The following is a 19,682-nucleotide window of genomic DNA, read 5'->3' as shown; positions in this document are numbered from 1 at the left end:
TTTGAGGACCACCAGGTGCACATTTTAGACAGAGAAGATGGATGGTTTGAAAGAGGTGTCAAGGAAGCCATCTACACCAGGGTCGAGAAGCCGTCATTGAACAGGGGAGGGGGTCTACGCCACCACTTATCCCCCACTTACAATGCTGTCCTTTCATCACTTCCCAGGAAACTCAACAAACGTAACCTATTGGCCTCAGGTGAAGATACCAACGATGGTCGTTCAGTCTTGGCCACAGGTAGTCTTAACGACTGTAACGACTGTCGTCACAGCAACAAGGAACACTAACGAACCAGCGGTATCGATGACCCGGGATAACGACCCCACTGAGGTTAAATAGCTGAGTTTCCCTGCCAGTCAGTCAGAACTGAAGAAGTCCTTTGGATGAGGGACGAAACGTCTTCCAGTATCTTCAACCAAGTCCAGTTGCCCTTGATTTTAACCTTCGTTGGATCACCTGAAAAAGAATGTTCTTTCTACGATTCGAAACCAGACCTCCTGAATGTGGGACGGCTACACTGCCGCTGTACTACTGTGTAGCTGTGTTCTGCAGAGAGTAATCCACTGTTACTAAGTGTCTCTTTCGTTGTCAACTTCCGTTGTGGTTCACTTCCGTTGTGGCTTTGTATTCGTGTTGTGGCGTTTGTAATCGTGTTGTGGCTTTTGTATTTCTGTTGTGGTTTTTGAATTTGTGTTGTGGCTTTTCTGTTCGTGTTGTGGCTTCTGTGTTTGTGTTGTGGCTATTGTGTTCATGTTGTGGCTTCTGTAATTGTGTTGTGGCGTTTGTATTTCTGTTGTGGCTTTTGTAATCGTGTTGTGGCTTCTGTAATTGTGTTGTGGCATTTGTATTTTTGTTGTGGCTTCTGTAATTGTGTTGTGGCTTTTGTAATCGTGTTGTGGCTTTTGTGTTCATGTTGTGGCTTTTGTAATCGTGTTGTGGCTTTTGTGTTCATGTTGTGGCTTTTGTGTTCATGTTGTGGCTTTTGTAATCGTGTTGTGGCTTTTGTAATCGTGTTGTGGCTTTTGTAATCGTGTTGTGGCTTTTGTATTTGGCCTGAGACCTATGGGCCACCGTACTCTGGGGTTATTTGATTAAAGAAAAAGACATTTTGGGAAATGAAGCGCTTATTTGTCTTCTTTACAAGAGTTAGGCGAGAAGATGAGCTGTACACTAAATGTGAAGCCAGAGAATGGTGAGATTAGCTTAATGACCGGAAGCACAGGAAAACAGTTTGCCTGATTCTTGACAAAAGGTAAAGGTATCTCAACAAATTACTAAACAGCATGTTATATCTGGTTTATTTATTCCATACAAAAACTGAACTGTAAAAAACGTTGTGGATTAATGTGGTGACTTTTTCTTCACTAGGAGCAGTGACGTCCTGGAGTTGCCCCTGGTTGTCTGGCAACCTCACACTGACGACAAGACTTCAGTAGGTCGGGCCTACATTTTTATTTTTGAAGAGAGCTAGGGTAGCTGTTTCCTCATGTCTAGGCTTTGTACTTAGCTAAGCTAACGTTCTCTATCTCTACAGTCATATTCTATGGAAAGATGTGACAGTAGTAGAGATCTTTTCATCCAACTCTTGGCAAGGAAGCGATTACATGTATTGCCCAAAATGTCAAACTGGTCCTTTCAAATAAAAAAATATGTGAATGTGGACAATGTTTTAAGCACAACATAAACTGAACAAACCGGGGTAAATGTCCCCCTTGCGAATATTAATGTGTTGGACAAAATATTAGAAATACCTCTCATTACAATGGAGCACTACCGCCTGCCTTCAGAATGAACTGAACATTTTTCAAGATTCTCAAATGTAGGATCTATTGCATTGTTATTGGATTATATTGCATCAGATTGTCAAGTGTACCTAATAAATTAGTAACGGTGTGTGCACTCTTCATTAATCCTCCGCTGGTTCAGGCTCATTCAAAACTCCTCTGTCTAGACCTCATAGTGGCTTCCCTTAAGGCAACCAGCCAAAGTTGACTTTGATTCATTTAAACCTCTACATAGGCTTTCTCACTCTCACTTTCAGTTTATATCTTGTCGCCTTTGCGTCCCTCCAGGAGTCAATTATCTAATAGGGAACTCTGACAGGGAGCAAATGAGGATATCCTCCCTGGCCTGATGGTGAAAACTTGTTGCCCGCTGGGATCAAGAGTGAGGGAACATGAGTGAATTTCACTTTCTGGTCTTTCTCCCTGTCCCCTTAATTTGATCTTTCAGATATTGAACACACACACACACACACACACACACACACATTCACCTTCCTTTCGTCTGTCACACTGCCAGGTGTGTGGAAAGAGTCACAGTGCAGATGAAATGTTTTGGCATTTTTAAGAATGATTTTCAGAGATCTCCGTTTATCTTTTGTCAGTTCCTGACTGTGTATGCAATGACATACGAACACCATTGTACAGTATGTGTCTCTGTTTTCTTCACACACACTCTTACCATCCACGGATGCTCGTTTGGGAAGAATCGTAATAGCCCCCTCAGCCACTCTCTCCTGGCCAATCACAGGAGAGATTTTGGACCCCCAGCTGTCTGACCCAACCCACAGGAAGTGACCAGTCTGGTTGTTCCTTTTAGCTGCATCCAAAACTCGCCTGTTGGAGAAAAGACCAGATAAATAAAGTTTTAATGTAGCCAAGGAAAGAATAACAAAACAATAGATAGATCAATAAATAGACCTAGTTAACAGCATCAGCTAATGATAAAAAGGAAAAAAAAATAGGAAAAACTTTTTACTTCTGTCGTAATATCAGTAATTTAATATCAAATTTAGTACTGTCATGAAGTTTTTATTTCAGAATAAGCCAAAAATGCAACAGAATATGTCACTTAAGTAAAGGAAACAGAAATATTAAGAGCAGTGGCAACAGGGGACTTGTTCAAGTGCGTAGCACGTACCGTATGTCGTCCTCATTAGCGAACATGATGATGGCCCTGGCATTTGAGGTTTCCAGCAGGCGTCTGATGATCTTGTCAAATTCCCCTGGCCTGGGCTCCCTAGGGATCTTCAATGACTGGGCAATACACACACCACCTGGAACAGAAAGAGGGACAGAATGCATGATCTGGTTGTTTTGCCACTGATTTGTATTTCTTCATTTTGTATTCATCTCTCACATTCAGTTGCTCTCACTTCATTTGGCCTATACCCAGTTTTTAAAACTGTGTTCTAAACTTGGTTGTAAATACTTCTGATGCATGGACGGGATGGGGTTTTACACTCACAGGAGCCTGGATAGTCCGCTTAACAGCAGCAGCCACCATAAATATTTTTTTAAAAATCAAGAAAGTCCAATAAAAATCCAAACCACAGAATGTCGTAGCTGGCCAAGTGATTTTGGATAATGCAAAAACACCACAGCGACAAGCATTATTTAAAATACATAAGGATCACAAATTGCCATGTTAAACATGAAACTAAAAGAGACAAGAATTGGAGAGTTGAGTGAGATGAGACAAGGTATGAAATAGGCAGAAGAGGAAAAAAATGTGGGGAGGAAACGTGAGGCGAAGAGTTTAAGATGTAGCAATGAAGCGCAGAGCAGAAAGGAATCAAGAGAAATTTGGAGAATATGCTGAAATGACATTACAGTAGGCAGGCAGAAGGTGTTGATCTCAACAGAGGGAACAGCGTAAAAACAAGGAAATATGAATGGGGTCACATTATGATTCAGAATCACATCACAGCGCAGTGTGAGTGCCAGGAAATATCCTCTGTACCCACTTCACACTCCTTCATTTCAAATTGTTGCAGATGACAAGAATAGCAGTTACAGCAATAGTTATTTCACACACAATATCTGATAATGAGGAAGTGTATTCTCTCTCTCTCTCTCTCTCTCTCTCTCTCTCTCTCACGCACAGAATCCTACATCCCATACCACTTTGCACTAATCCAGACTTTACATTTAAGTTCTGTTTTGTTAATTGACTCTGAGTTATTATATCATTAGCCTAGCTCAAAGTGTCAAGGTGTAAAGGTGTTTGTGTAAGTGTGCAGGATTATGTCATTGTCATCCATTACACTTGCTTTCTCTTTAATCTTTAACCAGTGCAATATAAGACTGACTGAGTGTATCCATGTCTTTTGGGTATGTGTGTATGTGTCTATGTGTTCAATTCTGTCACTTGCCTGTGTGCACTCCTGTGTGCGTGTGTAAGTGTGGGTGAGTGTGAATGATGTCGCCCTTCCTCCCTGCCTGTTCCAGCCCATTTATTGAACATCTGTACAGTCTGTCGCTTTCACTATATCACACTCCTTAATCACACACACACGGACTCGTACCCATGCAGACGCACGCATACGAGCGTGCATGACTGGTAAAACAAATACTCATTAGCCTCAAATTAAAAGCCTCTCAAGGATAATCACTACAGTGACAAAATCTGCCTAGGCACCACAGTCTACCCCTCACACATATACACACTTCACACTAGAGACAAATACTTGGAAGTTTGGTATACTTACTCTCAAGGATAATCACCAGCTTGATATACACTTTTGTATACAGATAGCAAATTATGAGGAAACAAGGCATACAGTGTACACCCACACACATAAGCGCTGATGTTTGCATTCTCTCTCCATTGTCCTTGGAGCATTATAAAAGTGATTAAATCATTGTTTGTTTCAAAGCATCACTCCCATCATCAATAACTGTCCCCATGGAGAACAGCCTTCCCAGATAAATACAATATCAAATCATAACCGTGCGCCTCTGTGTAAGTGTTTATGTATCCACCTGTGTTGCAGCCAAATTTACTGCCCCTAAAACACTTCTCATCTTTAAAGGTGCCAAAAAAGCTGCTCGTTAAAAGCGAGTGTTGGTTATTAGCGCACCCTCGAAGCTCTGTTGAAAGGAAAGCTGTGAGGTTAGGTCAGGAGAAATATCAACGTCTTTTCCTTTTTTCCCCTCACTCACAGAGCGGCTAGTTGAAAGCAGAAGTTATTAAATAAAAAGGAGGCTTTAGACGGGAGACATTTAACATCGAAACCGTCACACATACGACACTCCAGACAGAGGATTTGCCTCACTTTGCAAACTAAAAATGTAGAGACAGATGACAAAAAGCTCCTAGTATGAGAAAAATGTTTGGTCAGATGTGAAAAATTACAACAAACTACTGGTATTGATTTCAGTGAAGATCTGGGTTAAAAATGTGCACCTCAGGTACCCGACATGCTGTGAATGCTGTGAAAGGCCAATTCAAATAACTATGCCGCTGCCAATTATTTTCCAAGGAGAGAAACAATCCCATAACTTAACCATTATCATATCAATGGTTGAATCAACAGAGCAGGAAACTCATGATTTGGCAGGCAACATGTCAATAATGTCCCTCATTTTCGGATTGTCAAAATGTGTTGCTAGATTTAGAGAAATCAGAGTGAAAAGCTGTTCAACTGCAGAACCACTTGTTATGGACAGAGCTGTTTAACTGCCCCCCCAACAACACAATCTGCAGGCTCCTAAATTTGGCTGATTGTGTAAAAACTGGATAATTAATTGTTTAGAGACATCACATGCCAGGCATACTAATGTGAGACCAGTTACAAATTCTCTTTATTCACTTCAGATAAAAGAATTGTCTCAGCTGTATTGGATCACAGTAATAGCCGGTTTATTATATAATTCAGCTATTGTAGCACGTTCATCTACAAAGGGCTAATTGAATTATGGGCTCTGCATCCAATGAGCAGCAACACACCGAGCTCTCAGTTTATCTCCAATAACCTGATTATTGAGGCTTCAATGTGGAATAGAATGTGATTGAATCCTAATTCCTGGAGTCTATTTATATGTATATCTGTATTTGTGTGTGTTTCTGCCTTGGTTGTTTACCTCTCTGGGTGTGGATGTAAAGCATATTTTTGTGAGTTTGGTTTTGTTCATTTGTGTGGGCGTCAACCAGTGAGGTGGAATGCATACGGTATTTTCTGTTGCATGCATTTTTGTGTGTGTGCGGGGGTGTCTCCTCTGCAGCTGTAAAAAAAAGAAAAGAAGATGCAGGGTACAAGTTGAGATGATGAATTCGATGTTAAGTGCGTCCAGGACTTCTCCAAATTGAACCCTTATAGTAGGTAATTAACGCCATTCGGTTTTGAGATTAAATTCATTCTGTTTCAGGACAGGAAACACCGCTGTCTCATCGTTTAATTAACAATCTGCTTCCCTCCCACACTCTCCTCTCTCTGCACCATTTGATCTATTAACGAACAGAGACATGGATGGGGAGGGATAAAAGGTGGAATTGCGCAGCTTTCTTAATGTGAGTATTCTTGCTCCTGTCATTTTATGCTCACCTTCAGCTTGTCCAAATTTTCAGGGAGTCCATCCCCAAAGTATTTAAACAATGTAACAAATGTAACTGTCAATTTTACAATACATGTTTAATAGGAGTGTACAATAAATGACACCAAACTTTTTCAGTGTCAAAATTAGGAATAAAAAATCTTTGACCCATTGAAACTTAGCAAGAGAAGGGAACTAGTGCAGAGGTTTTCAAAGCTGGAGGTTGGCCTCCCCAGGGGAGCTCCGAACTGTTACATTAGTTATTGCATTACTTATCAAAAGGAGATCACAAAGAATAGCCTACTTGTAAGTGATTAAAAAAAAGATAGTTCAGAGATACAGTAGTTTGGGGGATATTTACTCATCTTTCTCATTTTCCCAGACTAACTAACTAATAAATGCCTTAGGACAGATCTTTCTTATGTATTCAGTGTAGTCTGAAGTTATGTCAAATAGTAATATTAAGTTACATTGGCTCAATTGCTGAGCGTCTATGGGATCAAATAGCATGAACATGATCCCATAGGTGTCCAGGAATTGAGCGAAACTAAGCAAATAAACTAATGGGATGTAGGAGGCCCATTTTTCTAAGCTTTATTTGAAGGGGAGGCCCACAGTCTCAGACTTTGAAAACCCTTGTTACGAGCTAAAAAGGAGCTACTGAATATGCAAGAGCAGGGTGAGTTGCACCTCAATCCTGGACATGATGGAGCTGCTACAGACAACAGCCTTTTGGCAGATTTTTATCAGTGGCGATAATGACCTCCTGCATGTTCATCCCATATGTCATGTGTTTCTCCCTACTTTTCCTTTTGTTTTTCCTCTCAATGTTTGTTTCGTTACTCCCCCTCCCACATTATTTTCAAGCTTTACCTTTACACACTTATGGCGGGTTCATTACATTTACATTACATTTATTCATTTAGCTGGCGCTTTCATCCAAAGCGACTTACAATTGCCATATATGTCAGAGGTCTTGAAGTGAAGTGAAGTGTGAGAAGTGAGAAGTGTCTTGCTCAGGGACACAATGGTGGATGGTCGCAGTGTGGAGTTGAACCCAGGTCTCTCACACTAAAGGCATCTGTCTTATCCACTGCGACGTCACCACCACATAAAAGTCTCGTTCCTGAATTAAACCAATGTAAGGATGATACATTGTTTCAGTTTTCCAACTGGTCCGGTTTGCATTCACAAAGGCATAACTCAAATGTTCAAGATATTGTAAACAAAAGCCCTGTGGCGGAAACGTTGTTCAATTATTGGTCATCTTTTAGCAGATAGAGTTAGGAGAGTATCAGAGTAGGCACCTGTGAGCTGGGGGAAGGGGGAAGACAAATATTTCATGCATGGAGGAGAACAGAGGAGTGAGAAGTTTAGAAGAAAGAGGAAGTTTTGCCGAATTAACAGTGTTTTGAGGCATCCTAGCCTTGGAGTGAAACTGAGACGCATATAGAAGTGCTGGAGAAGCAGTAGAACCAAGAATTGTCCAGACTTCGTGAACTTAAATGAGCAACAAAGGTCTGTGGGAAACTGTGCTGAACCCTGGAGTAGGTGTGGACAACCATGTTAACGTGCTCTTCAACCTGCTCGGTTGCAGTTTGGAGCTTCCTCGTCCTGGTGGACCGGCAAAGTTAAGTCTTCTTTCTTGTAACTCTCCAGGCTACTCTATCCTCCTGCCCAGCTATAGGCAAGACCTTACCTTCTGCCCCCCATTGAACTGAACTACACACACACACACCTCCACACCCTTATTCCCCCTTCCATGGAACTCAATTGAACTGGACTACACCCACACACACCTACACACCAGAACCCAAAGGAACTAAACTGAACTGGTGAAGTTTAATGGACTTAACTGCCTGTTCCCCTTAACACACACACATCTGAACACACACATCCACACACGCCACTCACCCTCCTCCTCAAGTTGGAGGACTAGTCTGTTTCTTTATCATTTGAATTGACGACATTTAATGTTGTATATGAATAATATATTTTGAAAGGTTCTTTATTGCTTTAATGGCAATGTAAAAATTTGTGTTTGCGTACTATGTGGATTATTGTTTGACTTTGAATACAATCAACTTTATTTGGAGTGACTGAATAAGTTTTTTCTTTTATTGGCATATGTTTATAGCAATGGTAGCTAGTGATTGAGGTTATCTAATATCCTACTCATTGACTATTATAAGTGACAGGTTAGGATTAAGTTTATTCTCCTGTCTGGCGCCCAACCTATTTTGGATATTTTGATAATCCTCCGCTACAATCTAGTCGGCGGGTAAAAAGACCCCAACAAAAAACCCTCCAAATTTCCACTTGGATATCGTACATCATGGAGTGCTGTCAGGTTCATGTTTGTGTTGGTCTGGAGCGTTGGTGTGTCAGCAGACTTTAGATCATGTCACAGATCATGCCACAACTTGTTTGCATTTGCCATACAAAGTAGACCAATGAAGTACAGTGTTTCCCACAGGATTTTGTGAGACTATGGTGGGTGACCATTGACCTTCTAGGGGACTCCGGGGGTACGCATCGCCCGGAACATAAATTTGTACATTTTAAAGTAAAGTGCATTAATTTTTTGCACTTTAAAAGCAAAATAAAGAGGTTGTTGTTGTTAACAATTTTGTGCCCTAGTAAACAATTTGATCATAAACACACTGCACAGATATAAATGGTGATGAAACAGCAAAAAAGGCAACAAATGTATTTAATGTTTTTCAAGCAACCCTAAATCAAAGAATAATTTTTTAGTAATTTCCCTAACATTTTATTTGTTTACATTGTTTACATTTATTTTACTTTTAATGGACAAATGTAACATGTTTTATACTTTCTGTGAATTTAATCCAATTAATCTTATTTCCAGACTGTATACGTTGTGTCAACACCTTATTTTGAAAACCGGACTTTGTAACATGTATCCTCGCTCTACTTTCACCAAGTCTGACACATTTTGATAAATTATATTGTATGTTGTGCTCATATTGCGTACAATTAAAACTTAATAGCCTTTCTTCAGGTAAGACTCTCATACTGCAACACATTCTATAAAGTGAGAAAATGACGGAATAAAGTCGCTAACCCTGCCTGTCAGCTCGCTCGGCTCCTTTTAACCGCATTTACCATAAAGGCTCTAATACTTGTGCAATTTAGCGGCTAGCTTGATCGCTGTTCAAACCCTTAGTTAACGTTACCATAATTACCTCAAAAGAAAAGAGGTTGTCTCGAGTCGTAGCCAAAGTGTGTGAGCGCGCAGGTTTACAGCAGCTGTGCAAAACACACTAATGAAAAACACTTAATATACACAACATAAAACACTTTAATGGTAATATATTTTCGGTTTATTTTGAAACGATGGTGGAACAAAATAGACTGTGGCGGGATGCCATAGTCTCGTTAATTAATGGGAAACACTGAAGTAAGAGTGCCACAATTGTAAAAACGGGCAAAACATTGGACCCTGCAAATAGGCTTTTAAAGTCTTAACATGTAAGCAGCTTATGTTTACAGAATCCATATGTATCTGAATATTAGGGCTGCAGCTAACGATTTTAGTATTCGAAGCTTCTATAGATTATTTCAACGATTCATCGATGCTTCATTTAAGAAGTACTTTTGTTTAGCACTCACCCTCCGGTAAAGGTATCAGCTGTGCACGTTTATAGGTGATAGATATTTATTGGTCCTTTTGGAAATTCATAGTGTGTCATACAGCACACCTCTATTCAACGCTTCAGGAACACCCCATGCACTCATTTCTCATGTGATGTATTTATACCGAAATTACAGCTTCAACACACAGACATTAATGGGGTTTCCTGCTAAGCAAAATGAGTAATGAGAGTAACTTTAAAGCTATAGCTGCCAGTGATACAGGGACTGGAGTATGTGTGTGTGTGTGTGTGTGTGTGTGTGTGTGTGTGTGCGCACGCACGCACGCCGCATGCACGCACAGTAGTGCATTTGTGTGCCTGGATGCATATTTCTATGTTAGATGTGAGTGTGTAATACAATGAAAGGAAGGCAGTGAAATCAAAGCCCCTGCCTATAATGATTCTTTTATTAAGATATAGCTGTGTCACCATCAGTTACACAAACACACACACGCCTCATCAATTGTTACTATTAGCACAACATTCAATATGCTTGGATCAAATATGAGGTTCTGTGTGCCCAACAAATCCACGCGAGGAGAAATTAATTTCTTTCTCCAGCTTAGTGAGCATTTCTTTGATAAAACCGCCTTCTGCATTCACCCCCACAGCCATACCTGCCAGTGAACTGTTACTATTGGACAATTCCCACACACACATACAGTAAATACAAGCGCACACTGATTTTGACACACTTTCTTTCTCTCCAAACCTCATTAGCACTGCTTTAAAATTAAAAGTTGCCCTCTGCTTCTCTAAGCTTTGTTCATGGCTTGGGGCACTGCAGCGTGGGCCTTTGAAGTCACTGATTTATGTGCGTGTGTGTATGTATGTATGTATGTATGTATGTGTGTGTGTGTGTGTGTGTGTGTGTGTGTCACATGATTTTGTGCACTTGTCTATGCTTACCAATGAAAGTCTGTCTTTGTATGCATTTGTGCGCACTCCAGTAACTATGTGCACAACACATAGGCTGCCCCCCCTCCTTTGTTGGTTGTGGATGAAGTGGTGCGGTAAATATTGTGTTCTGCATTTTTTCACTCAGAGTTGAAACTTCCCCCCAGGCTTGCTAATGAATCATTGACAACACCCACGGAACCACTGTCCCAGGAAATTTACGTCCTCCCATTAAAACATGCCTTAAAGGACACAGGCCTTAAACCCTCAAATGGGCTTGGAAATTTAAGACGGGCTTAACCTGAACCCAAACGATACTGCTCAGACCTGAACCAAGCCTGGGGTGGGAAAGCTTGTGTGAGCCTCTAATGGACATAAGCTTGAAATTGCTTATAATTTGCTGATAATAAAACACTGATAAGGGCATGGGGAAAATGGGCAAAGTTGTTTCATTTTACAGAAATTAAATGTACTTTTGGTAAATGTTTGTTCAATTAGCATGGTGTGAAAAAACACTGAGATAAAATTACAAGCTATGTCTCCACAGCGCTGTGAATCAAAGTGTATAAATTGAGGCAGCAGTTTGTATCAGTGAATGATATACTGTGCACATAATAAAATGTTTCAAGTGGTGCTCAGACAAAATACAATAATTTGTGGTATCTATCTAAAAAGCTAATTCACATTCTAGCCTGAGTATATTATAACTAAATTTAATAAAAGAGTGATAACTGCTGGAGGTATCCTTCAGCCTGCATTTACTTTGTATTACACTATTATTATAGAATTCTAGACATTGCAGAAATACGCCTTTCTTGGATTCTGCATTAATACTGTAGTGGTATTTACTGTACTGCAAATATTCCATGGCAACATTCAGCTGGCTTAGGCAAAGAACAAGATTACACAAGGTAAAACTTTAATGCAGGTACTTAGTGATAACTTAAAGAGGTCATATAATGCTTATTTTCAGGTTCATAATTTCAGTTCATTTTCAAAAAACACCATATTTTTGTCCTACTGCTGCAGCACTTCTTTTCACCATGTGCGCCGTCTCACTTCTATTTGTTGGGAGTTGCACATGCAAAGTACCTAGGTAAGGACTACTAGACAGTCAGAAGCAGAGTATGGTGAGCCCTAACAAGCAAGGTAGTGTGATCCAAAACAAAGCTGCTTCAGCCGGCAAACCACAGCTTCGGTTCATCCATACATGATCCCAAAACACAGGCAGAACAACCCAAACCAGCTTCACAACCAACACTGGAGCAAGACATTTCAGAGTGGTATGTTAATAATTTGTAACAAATGTATGTTTACCTTTACTGCAGCTCAGTGTGTTGCTACACCAGTCTTTTTCAGGGCTTGCCACACTAGTCGCTAGTCGAGCATTATGATGTGTGTTACATAGGTTACCAAGTTTGCTGGTGGTCCAAAACTAGATCACAAGTTATAAGTATATAACCATATTTGTGTTTTACTTGCTAAAAACTAATGGTGTGCAGCCTAGGGGAATGTATCCTCTCTGTGCAAAGTAGTCAGAAATTGATATATGCCAGTATGAAAGAAAACACAACTAAATGTGTAGTGCATGACATGCCCATCTTTCATTACATTAATATTACAGTAGTAACCAAAGCGAATAACCCTTGTCATCCATCTACCTTGCACTTGCATTATTGAAAGTAATAGTAGTATCCCCATTCCTGCTTGTACATCTGCATTATTTATCAAATTAGTAGCCATTGTAGACTGCCTACGTCATGTATTTGTCTTGTATTATTGCAGGAAACAGCAACAGCACGGTACAATTATTCCATCCTACCTCCATTAACAAACAGGCTGATGAGAATCAGTATTTTATGATGTCACTCTGAAATGAGGACAAAAATTTAATGTCAATATAATTTAACTCTCTGGGGTTAAAGTTGCAGGGCAGCAGCTATGCAGAATGTTTCAATTACAAAGCAGGACTTTGGATTTTGCTCATTTCATACAAAGGACAGGCTGTGCCACTTTCAAGTATATAGATATTTAAACGGGGAGAGAACAGATTGGGCCTTGTACAGACATAGGCATCTTTAATTATTGCTGTGTGTGTGTGTGCAGGAGAGAGGGAAATACAAAGGCATAGTGAATCTGAATGCCGGAGGAGGACTTCAAGCAGGGGGAAGGAAAGAAGAGAGACAAAAACACACAAGGGAGACAGAGAGAGAAAGAAGATCTTGGAGTGATCCGCAGAAAGTAAGTGTGTGTGTGTGTGTGTGTGTGTGTGTGTGTGTGTGTCTTCACCACAGGAGTCGAGCAGTCTAGCTGAAGTCAGCATTTGCTCAGGTCTGGGGAGAGACAGGTGGACACCTATTGCAAGGATTAGTGTGTGTGTGTGTGTGTGTGTGTGTGTGTGCACGCGCGCATGCCCGGTGTATGCGCATAAGTGACAGAAACAAAACCTGTTTGTACATATATGTGTATGTGCAGTCCTCTAGAAACCCACCTCTTCTGTGGTCCAACCATTCTATCATATCATAAATGCAATTAGTTCATAGTACTCAGATAGTACTTGTCAAGGAGGGAAAAAAACTATTATCCAGTATTCGAAAAACAGAAGTGCCCAGGCCACCCCTTGAATCCTATTGACTGTGTGCAGAGGGAAAAGAGATACAAAACAAAACTGAAAATTACAAATGTTGTAAATTGTCAATCCATTCATAAAGAACATACAAACTGTACATTAAAGTATGAATGCTGAAACAGCCACCTGAGTTTACTTCCTGACACACCGAAGAATGCATTGAAAAACTAACTTATACTGCCATACTCACAGTCATACAAATTCATTTTGCCCACCTAGTGGTTATAAAAGGTACATCAAGATAAAGTTTAACATCTTCTCTGAGGTTGTCTTAGAGATACTCCAAGCTAAAGTGCAGTAACAGTCCACATGAGACTTAAGCAATGGATGTATCTGAATGCTTTTGTCAGCAAATCACAGATATTTGACCTATTCCTCAGTGAATTATTCTTTCCTTTCCAATAATTTTGAAAAATAAACAGCATAATGTGGTTTGTGTCTGTGTGCCTGCCTGGGGAGAATATACTATTTATCGATTACAGGAGGGATGAGGGAAGGAATTATACTTGTAAACATTTCTACAGAAGTGCAGAGACCGGAATTTTCAAATCTATGCAAGACTAAGAGAAAACAGCAACGCAAATGCCTCCTATCGACAGCTTTGCACCTTTGTTTACACACAGATTGATAAGCATTTTCCAGGCTTAACTCCCTAATCTCAGCAAGGACAGAGACAGTCCAGTAGCTTTTCAAGTGGACTGTGTACTATCAGTACTGTGGTGAAAATTGAAGGATAGGTGGCAGATGGGAAGAAATGGGAAGCATGAAGGAAAATCAGAGGGGTGAGAAGGTGGGAAGGAAGAAATGAGGAAAAGGATGGAAAGGTGAGAACATGTAGGGTATAAGGTGAGGGAAGAGGGAGATAAGCAAGGGATGATTGGATGTCAGACCACAGATAAAAAGCACAAGGTCAATGTTAAGCTCAGAGATCACAAACAGAAAACATGTCCACTTCTGCCTGGTTCTCTCTCTTTCTGCGACCCCCCCCCCCACCCCCCCCAACACACACACACACACACACACACACACACACACACACACACACACACACACACACTATCTGACAGTAATCAGACATCCAATTACAGCAGTGCCCTCAGACTAGGGCTATGTGCGTGCATGTGTGTGTGCGAATGTGTGTTGCAGCTTTGCAGTTTTTGGGGTTTTTTTTCTGAGCGCGCACACACACACACACACACACACACACACACTTTCACATCAATAGAGCGTCAGATCCCTGCTGATGTTTGTTACTACCCAAGCCGGGATGCCCTGCTGTCCTCCAGCCTATGTCTTATCTCGGGATGAGGGATCTCACATTTGGAAACACATACACACTAGGGCTGCACAATATATCATTTCAGCATTGACACAGCAATGTGCGCATGTGCAATAGTCACACTGCAGGATGAGCAATGTCAAGGCAAATTAATGCAAACATTTTATGCATTTTATGCAACCAAAGCAGATCCCACTAGTCGTCTACCACAACCTGAAAATATGCGCTGCCTGTCGGTTGTTTGATAAACTGATCAAGTGTAGCCCTTCAACAGAGCACATAGCGAAGTGATCGCTGTGACTAAGTCTGCATGCATCTTTCTGGCATATAAATAAATCGGTTTGTTGCTTGAGTTTGAGAGTTTACCATCCTCAGCCACGTTGAGAAGCCTGTTATCTTGCACCACGCAGATTGTCATTAGCAATGGTATATTACATGTGAATAACACAAACGTGAAACACAAAGTGTAAAGTTTAGGGGTGCTGGGGGTAGAGGGTGAAGTGTCCTGTATTTTTTCAAATCGCAATGTCCTGTAGCCCTACAATCCACACAGATACAGCGCATACAAAAATACTACATATGTCACCAAAGACAGATGCACATAGCAGAAAGTACACCCACACACAAACATAAAGAATAAGCTTACACACTTAAGCATTTATACGGTTACAAACACACTTATACGCACTCACTGGGGATGAACGAGGATCTTAGCAAGAATAGGCTGCTCTATCTCCCCCATGCCGCTGTCACATCACACTCCCGACATTGAAATGCATGAATGAAAAACCAAAAATGTCAATGAAACTCCTGACCTTTACTGTGACCTTTCTGACACCAAACATACCGAGATTGGAAATGATAGGAAGAAAAAAAAATCCTATATATAGTATTGTGGTTTCACACAATATAATTCTGCTTTACTTCATTTCACTAAATGAGAAACAGATGGTTAATAATAAGTGAATTGATTTGGAAAGTTATACATGCTTTGGTTATAAGAAAGGTTTAGGAAGCGTGTTTTTTTTCTATTAATATCAAGCTGTCTCAACAATGAAGAACAGACGTTACTGACTGACAAACAAGAGGGTGAAATTCTGAAATGAGGATGTATGTTTATTGTTTTCACTTATTTCAGTGTCACATGACACATAAGTATGGGGAAAGGACGTGTCACTTTTCTTTAAACATCTTCTGAGTTATATATATTCATGAGGTAGGTATCCATAGCAATGATAACCGCTTTTAATGATTATTTTGTTAAGTGGATGAGGTGGCCCTCAGTGCAAGTTATGTATTGCTAATGCAAGGTTTGGTGGTATTTGGTAATTTTCATATATAGCAATGTCTTGTAATCCCATGTGGGATAGGCCAAATGTTTGGCATGACACAGAAAACATTGATAGAATAGTGAAACGTGCTAAATATACAGTAGCAGTTTCTTACTAATATTAGGCGGTATGATGTTTGCTTTATAGAAAAGTCTGTTAGCAGCTGTTGGGCTTTTTACATGTATTGTATACAGTACCTAATGGAGCATGATTTCTGCATCTGGTAAATAATTCTGCAGGCAAAATGCTTTTGCACTCACAAACACATACACACCAGACAGTAACAAATGTTAATGTCAATTCTACCCACAATACGCACGGATCCACCAATCCTTCAGCCAAGCTATAACACAAGCCAGAAATTAAATTCATGGCAGTTGTGTTTGACTAAATACACAAGCAAACACACTTTGTTTAACAGTTTATCAATGCCAAATCAACAGAATCGGACACCCAGTGGTGCGCAAAGAGCCAACTGTGAAATGAAAATTGTTCAACAGCAAGTTAATGTAGTCATTCGTAAGTGACAATTACAGGGTTAAACTAAATACACACTCACACATACATTAAATATCCAATAGGAAATTCATCGATAAGTCAACACACACACACACGGCCAATCAGCCAGTCTATAGAAACTTCAGCCAGTATTTTTTTTCCTATTAGAATCTGCCAGTGAACAGAATATATGGGCAATATTATGTTTTTTGAATAGCTGTGACCACACAGGTTTATTACTGCTGATAGCATCTGTGTGGACAAACATGACGCCTGAATGGAAATGAAAAGAAAAGGCTTGGCTGCCTGTGAATACATTATGGGTTGTGTGTGTGCCTGTGTCTGCGTACGTGCATATTGTTGTGTACATGCATACACTGCAACATGCCCTCACACCTAACACTGGCAGAGACAATTGTGTGTTATGCTAATGGTTGCTACAGTTAGATGGGTGGGATGGTAACACTGTTAATCGAAAATACCCTCCCTTTTTCTCTCATTTTTCCCGTAACAAATACTAGGGCGATGCAAACACGTATTCATCATATTTTTGATATTAATTTATCTACAATAGATTTATCTAATGGGATTGCAGATATTTTTGTGTGACTTAGTAAGAATGTTGGAGTCAAATTTATGTGCCTTGTTATATTTTGTTGGGCTGTAGTTACAGTGTATTTTCATTGTTGGAAAGACTATTGGAAAAGAGTATCTTGAGGATTTTGAACAAAAAACAGATTTGTTTCTTTTGTTTCTAGGCATTTATTGGCAGCCAATGAGCAATTATCATACCGTGTGGATTCTCCCTCCCATGAAGGAATATTTCTCTTATCTCTTATCTCTCTTATCTCTCTATCATTATATGAGGTTTCATTAAGCTGAGAGCTCCAAGCATAGTCCCCTATATTCATTCTTTCCTGTCTATGGTAGAACGACTCCTACTTACATCCCCTTAGAAGAATTCAAAATCCTATTTAGGGGTTATACCAGAACAGGTTTACATCAGAATCAGAATCAGAAGGAGCTTTATTGCCAAGTAGTGTTTTACACATATGAGGAATTTGCTGTGGTGATAAGGTGCTACACGTAGACAAACATACAGTCAACATAAATAAATGTAGAAATATATAAATATGGAATGGAAGAACAACGTTGCAGATATATACATGTGCATTATTTTGGGTCTGTGCCGTGCAGAAGTAACTCAACGGAAGAGAATATTGTGTACATATAAATATATAAACTGACAACATAAAAATATACAACAACAATAATCAACAAATATGTGCAACATGCCAGGTCTGTGCCCGACGAGATGAAACTGTATTTTCATGTGCAGAGACATTTGTATCATTTGCATGGGGGGAGTGTCAGTGGGGGACCTGGGCCTTGTTAATGAGGCTAGCTGCAGATGGGAAGAAACTGTTTTGGTCCTGATGGACAGCAGCCTCCTGCCAGAGGGGAGAGTCTGAAACAGTTTGTGTCCGGGGTGGGAGGGGTCAGCTGCAATCTTTCCTGCTCGCCTCAGAGTCCTCGAGGCGTACAGGTCCAGAAGAGAAGGAAGATTGCAGCCAATCACCTTCTCTGCAGAGCGAATGATACGCTGCAGCCTGCCCTTGTCCCTGGCAGCAGCGTACCAGATGGTGATGGAGGAGGTGAGGATAGACTGGAATGATGGCAGTGCAGAAGTGCACCATCATTGTCTTTGGCAGGCTGAACTTCTTCAGCTGATGCAGGAAGTACATCCTCTGCTGGGCCTTTTTGATGATGGAGGTGATGTTCAGCTCCCACTTGAGGTCCTGGGAGATGATGGTGCCCAGGAAGCGGAAGTCCACAGTAGTGACTGGGGAGTCACACAGGATGATGAGGGAGGGTGGGGCTGTGCTCTTTCTGAAGTCCATCCACGACCATCTCCACTGTCGTCTGAGCGTTGAGCGACTGTTCTGGCTGCACCAGGTCAACAGATGGTCGATCTCCCACCTGTAGGGGGACTCATCCCCAAGTGAGATGAGCCCAATGAGGGTGGTGTCATCCGCAGGGAGAAGAGAAGGGGGGAAAGAATGCAGCCTTAAGGGGAACTGGTGCTGATGGTCCTGGAATCAGAGACATGTTTTCCCAGCTTCACGTGCTGCTTCCTGTCCGTCAGGAAGTCAGTGATCCACCTGCAGGTGGAGTCAGGCACGTTCAGCTGAGAGAGCTTGTCTTGCAGCAGGGCCGGGATGATGGTGTTAAAAGCAGAGCTGAAATCCACTAACAGGATCCTGACGTAGGTTCCTGGGGAGTCCAGGTGCTGGAGGATGTGGTGAAGGGCCATGTTTACTGCATCGTCTACAGACCTGTTGGCTCTGTAGGCAAACTGCAGGAGTGGGTCTATAATGGATTTTAGGTGGGACAACACAAGGCGTTCAAAGGAGGTCATAACCACAGAGGTCAGGGCGACGGGTCTGTAGTCGTTTAGTCCAGTGGTCCTTGGTTTAGTTTGTGATCTGACTGAACCCCCTCCAGACAGAAGTGGCATCGTTTGCAGAGAACTGGTTCTTTAGTGGTTCTTTAACTGGTTCTGAGTACAGTCGTTTAGCTTCTCGCACCTCCCTGCTAAACCTGTACTTTTACGCCCTGCATCCGGCCCTGTCACCACTCCTAAATGCCTCCTCCTTTTTGATCTACGAAGCTGATAACGCGGTGCCTGACTGTTAAACTGACAAAGGGACATTAACCAGCAATTAGCATTTCCCTATACAGCCTATCAGAATCTCCTTGGATGGGGCAGGAAATCCTAAACTGCCCCCCCCCCCTATGTAGCCGTGGCAACTGACCTTGCACTGTGTTTCATTACCCCATCAAAGGGATACTCCTTGTCTCACTTAAGTGTGACATAACCACTGACTGTCCTGAACTTTAAATAAACAAAGACTGCAGTCTCCAAAGACTCAAAGCATTTAATTAAGTTTAATTAAATCTTTTAGTTACTTGATTACGTTTGCCTCTATTTGAGTAGTTATGTTACCATGTTGTTGCTATCTGTTGTTGATATTAGTGCTGAAAAGAATCTAAATAAGTTACTTTTGCAG

At 41.0% G+C, this 19,682-nt stretch overlaps 1 protein-coding gene across 1 annotated transcript in view; it reads right to left on the bottom strand.

Moving 5' to 3' along the window:
* LOC123984628 (metabotropic glutamate receptor 8-like) overlaps nucleotides 1–19,682 on the bottom strand; it is a 282,967-nt gene that overhangs the window by 30,872 nt on the left and 232,413 nt on the right. The window contains exons 4-5 of the mRNA XM_046071612.1: nucleotides 2,924–3,059; nucleotides 2,465–2,619 (exon numbers count right to left, since the gene is read on the bottom strand). Of these exons, the coding sequence (XP_045927568.1) occupies nucleotides 2,465–2,619; nucleotides 2,924–3,059 (291 nt within the window). The remainder of the gene's footprint in view (nucleotides 1–2,464; nucleotides 2,620–2,923; nucleotides 3,060–19,682) is intronic.

The sequence above is a fragment of the Micropterus dolomieu genome, linkage group LG16 (genome assembly GCF_021292245.1).
Source record: "Micropterus dolomieu isolate WLL.071019.BEF.003 ecotype Adirondacks linkage group LG16, ASM2129224v1, whole genome shotgun sequence".
Lineage (NCBI taxonomy): Eukaryota > Metazoa > Chordata > Actinopteri > Centrarchiformes > Centrarchidae > Micropterus > Micropterus dolomieu.
Note: the sequence above shows the minus strand (reverse complement) of the source record. Positions and strands in the feature narration are given on the sequence as shown.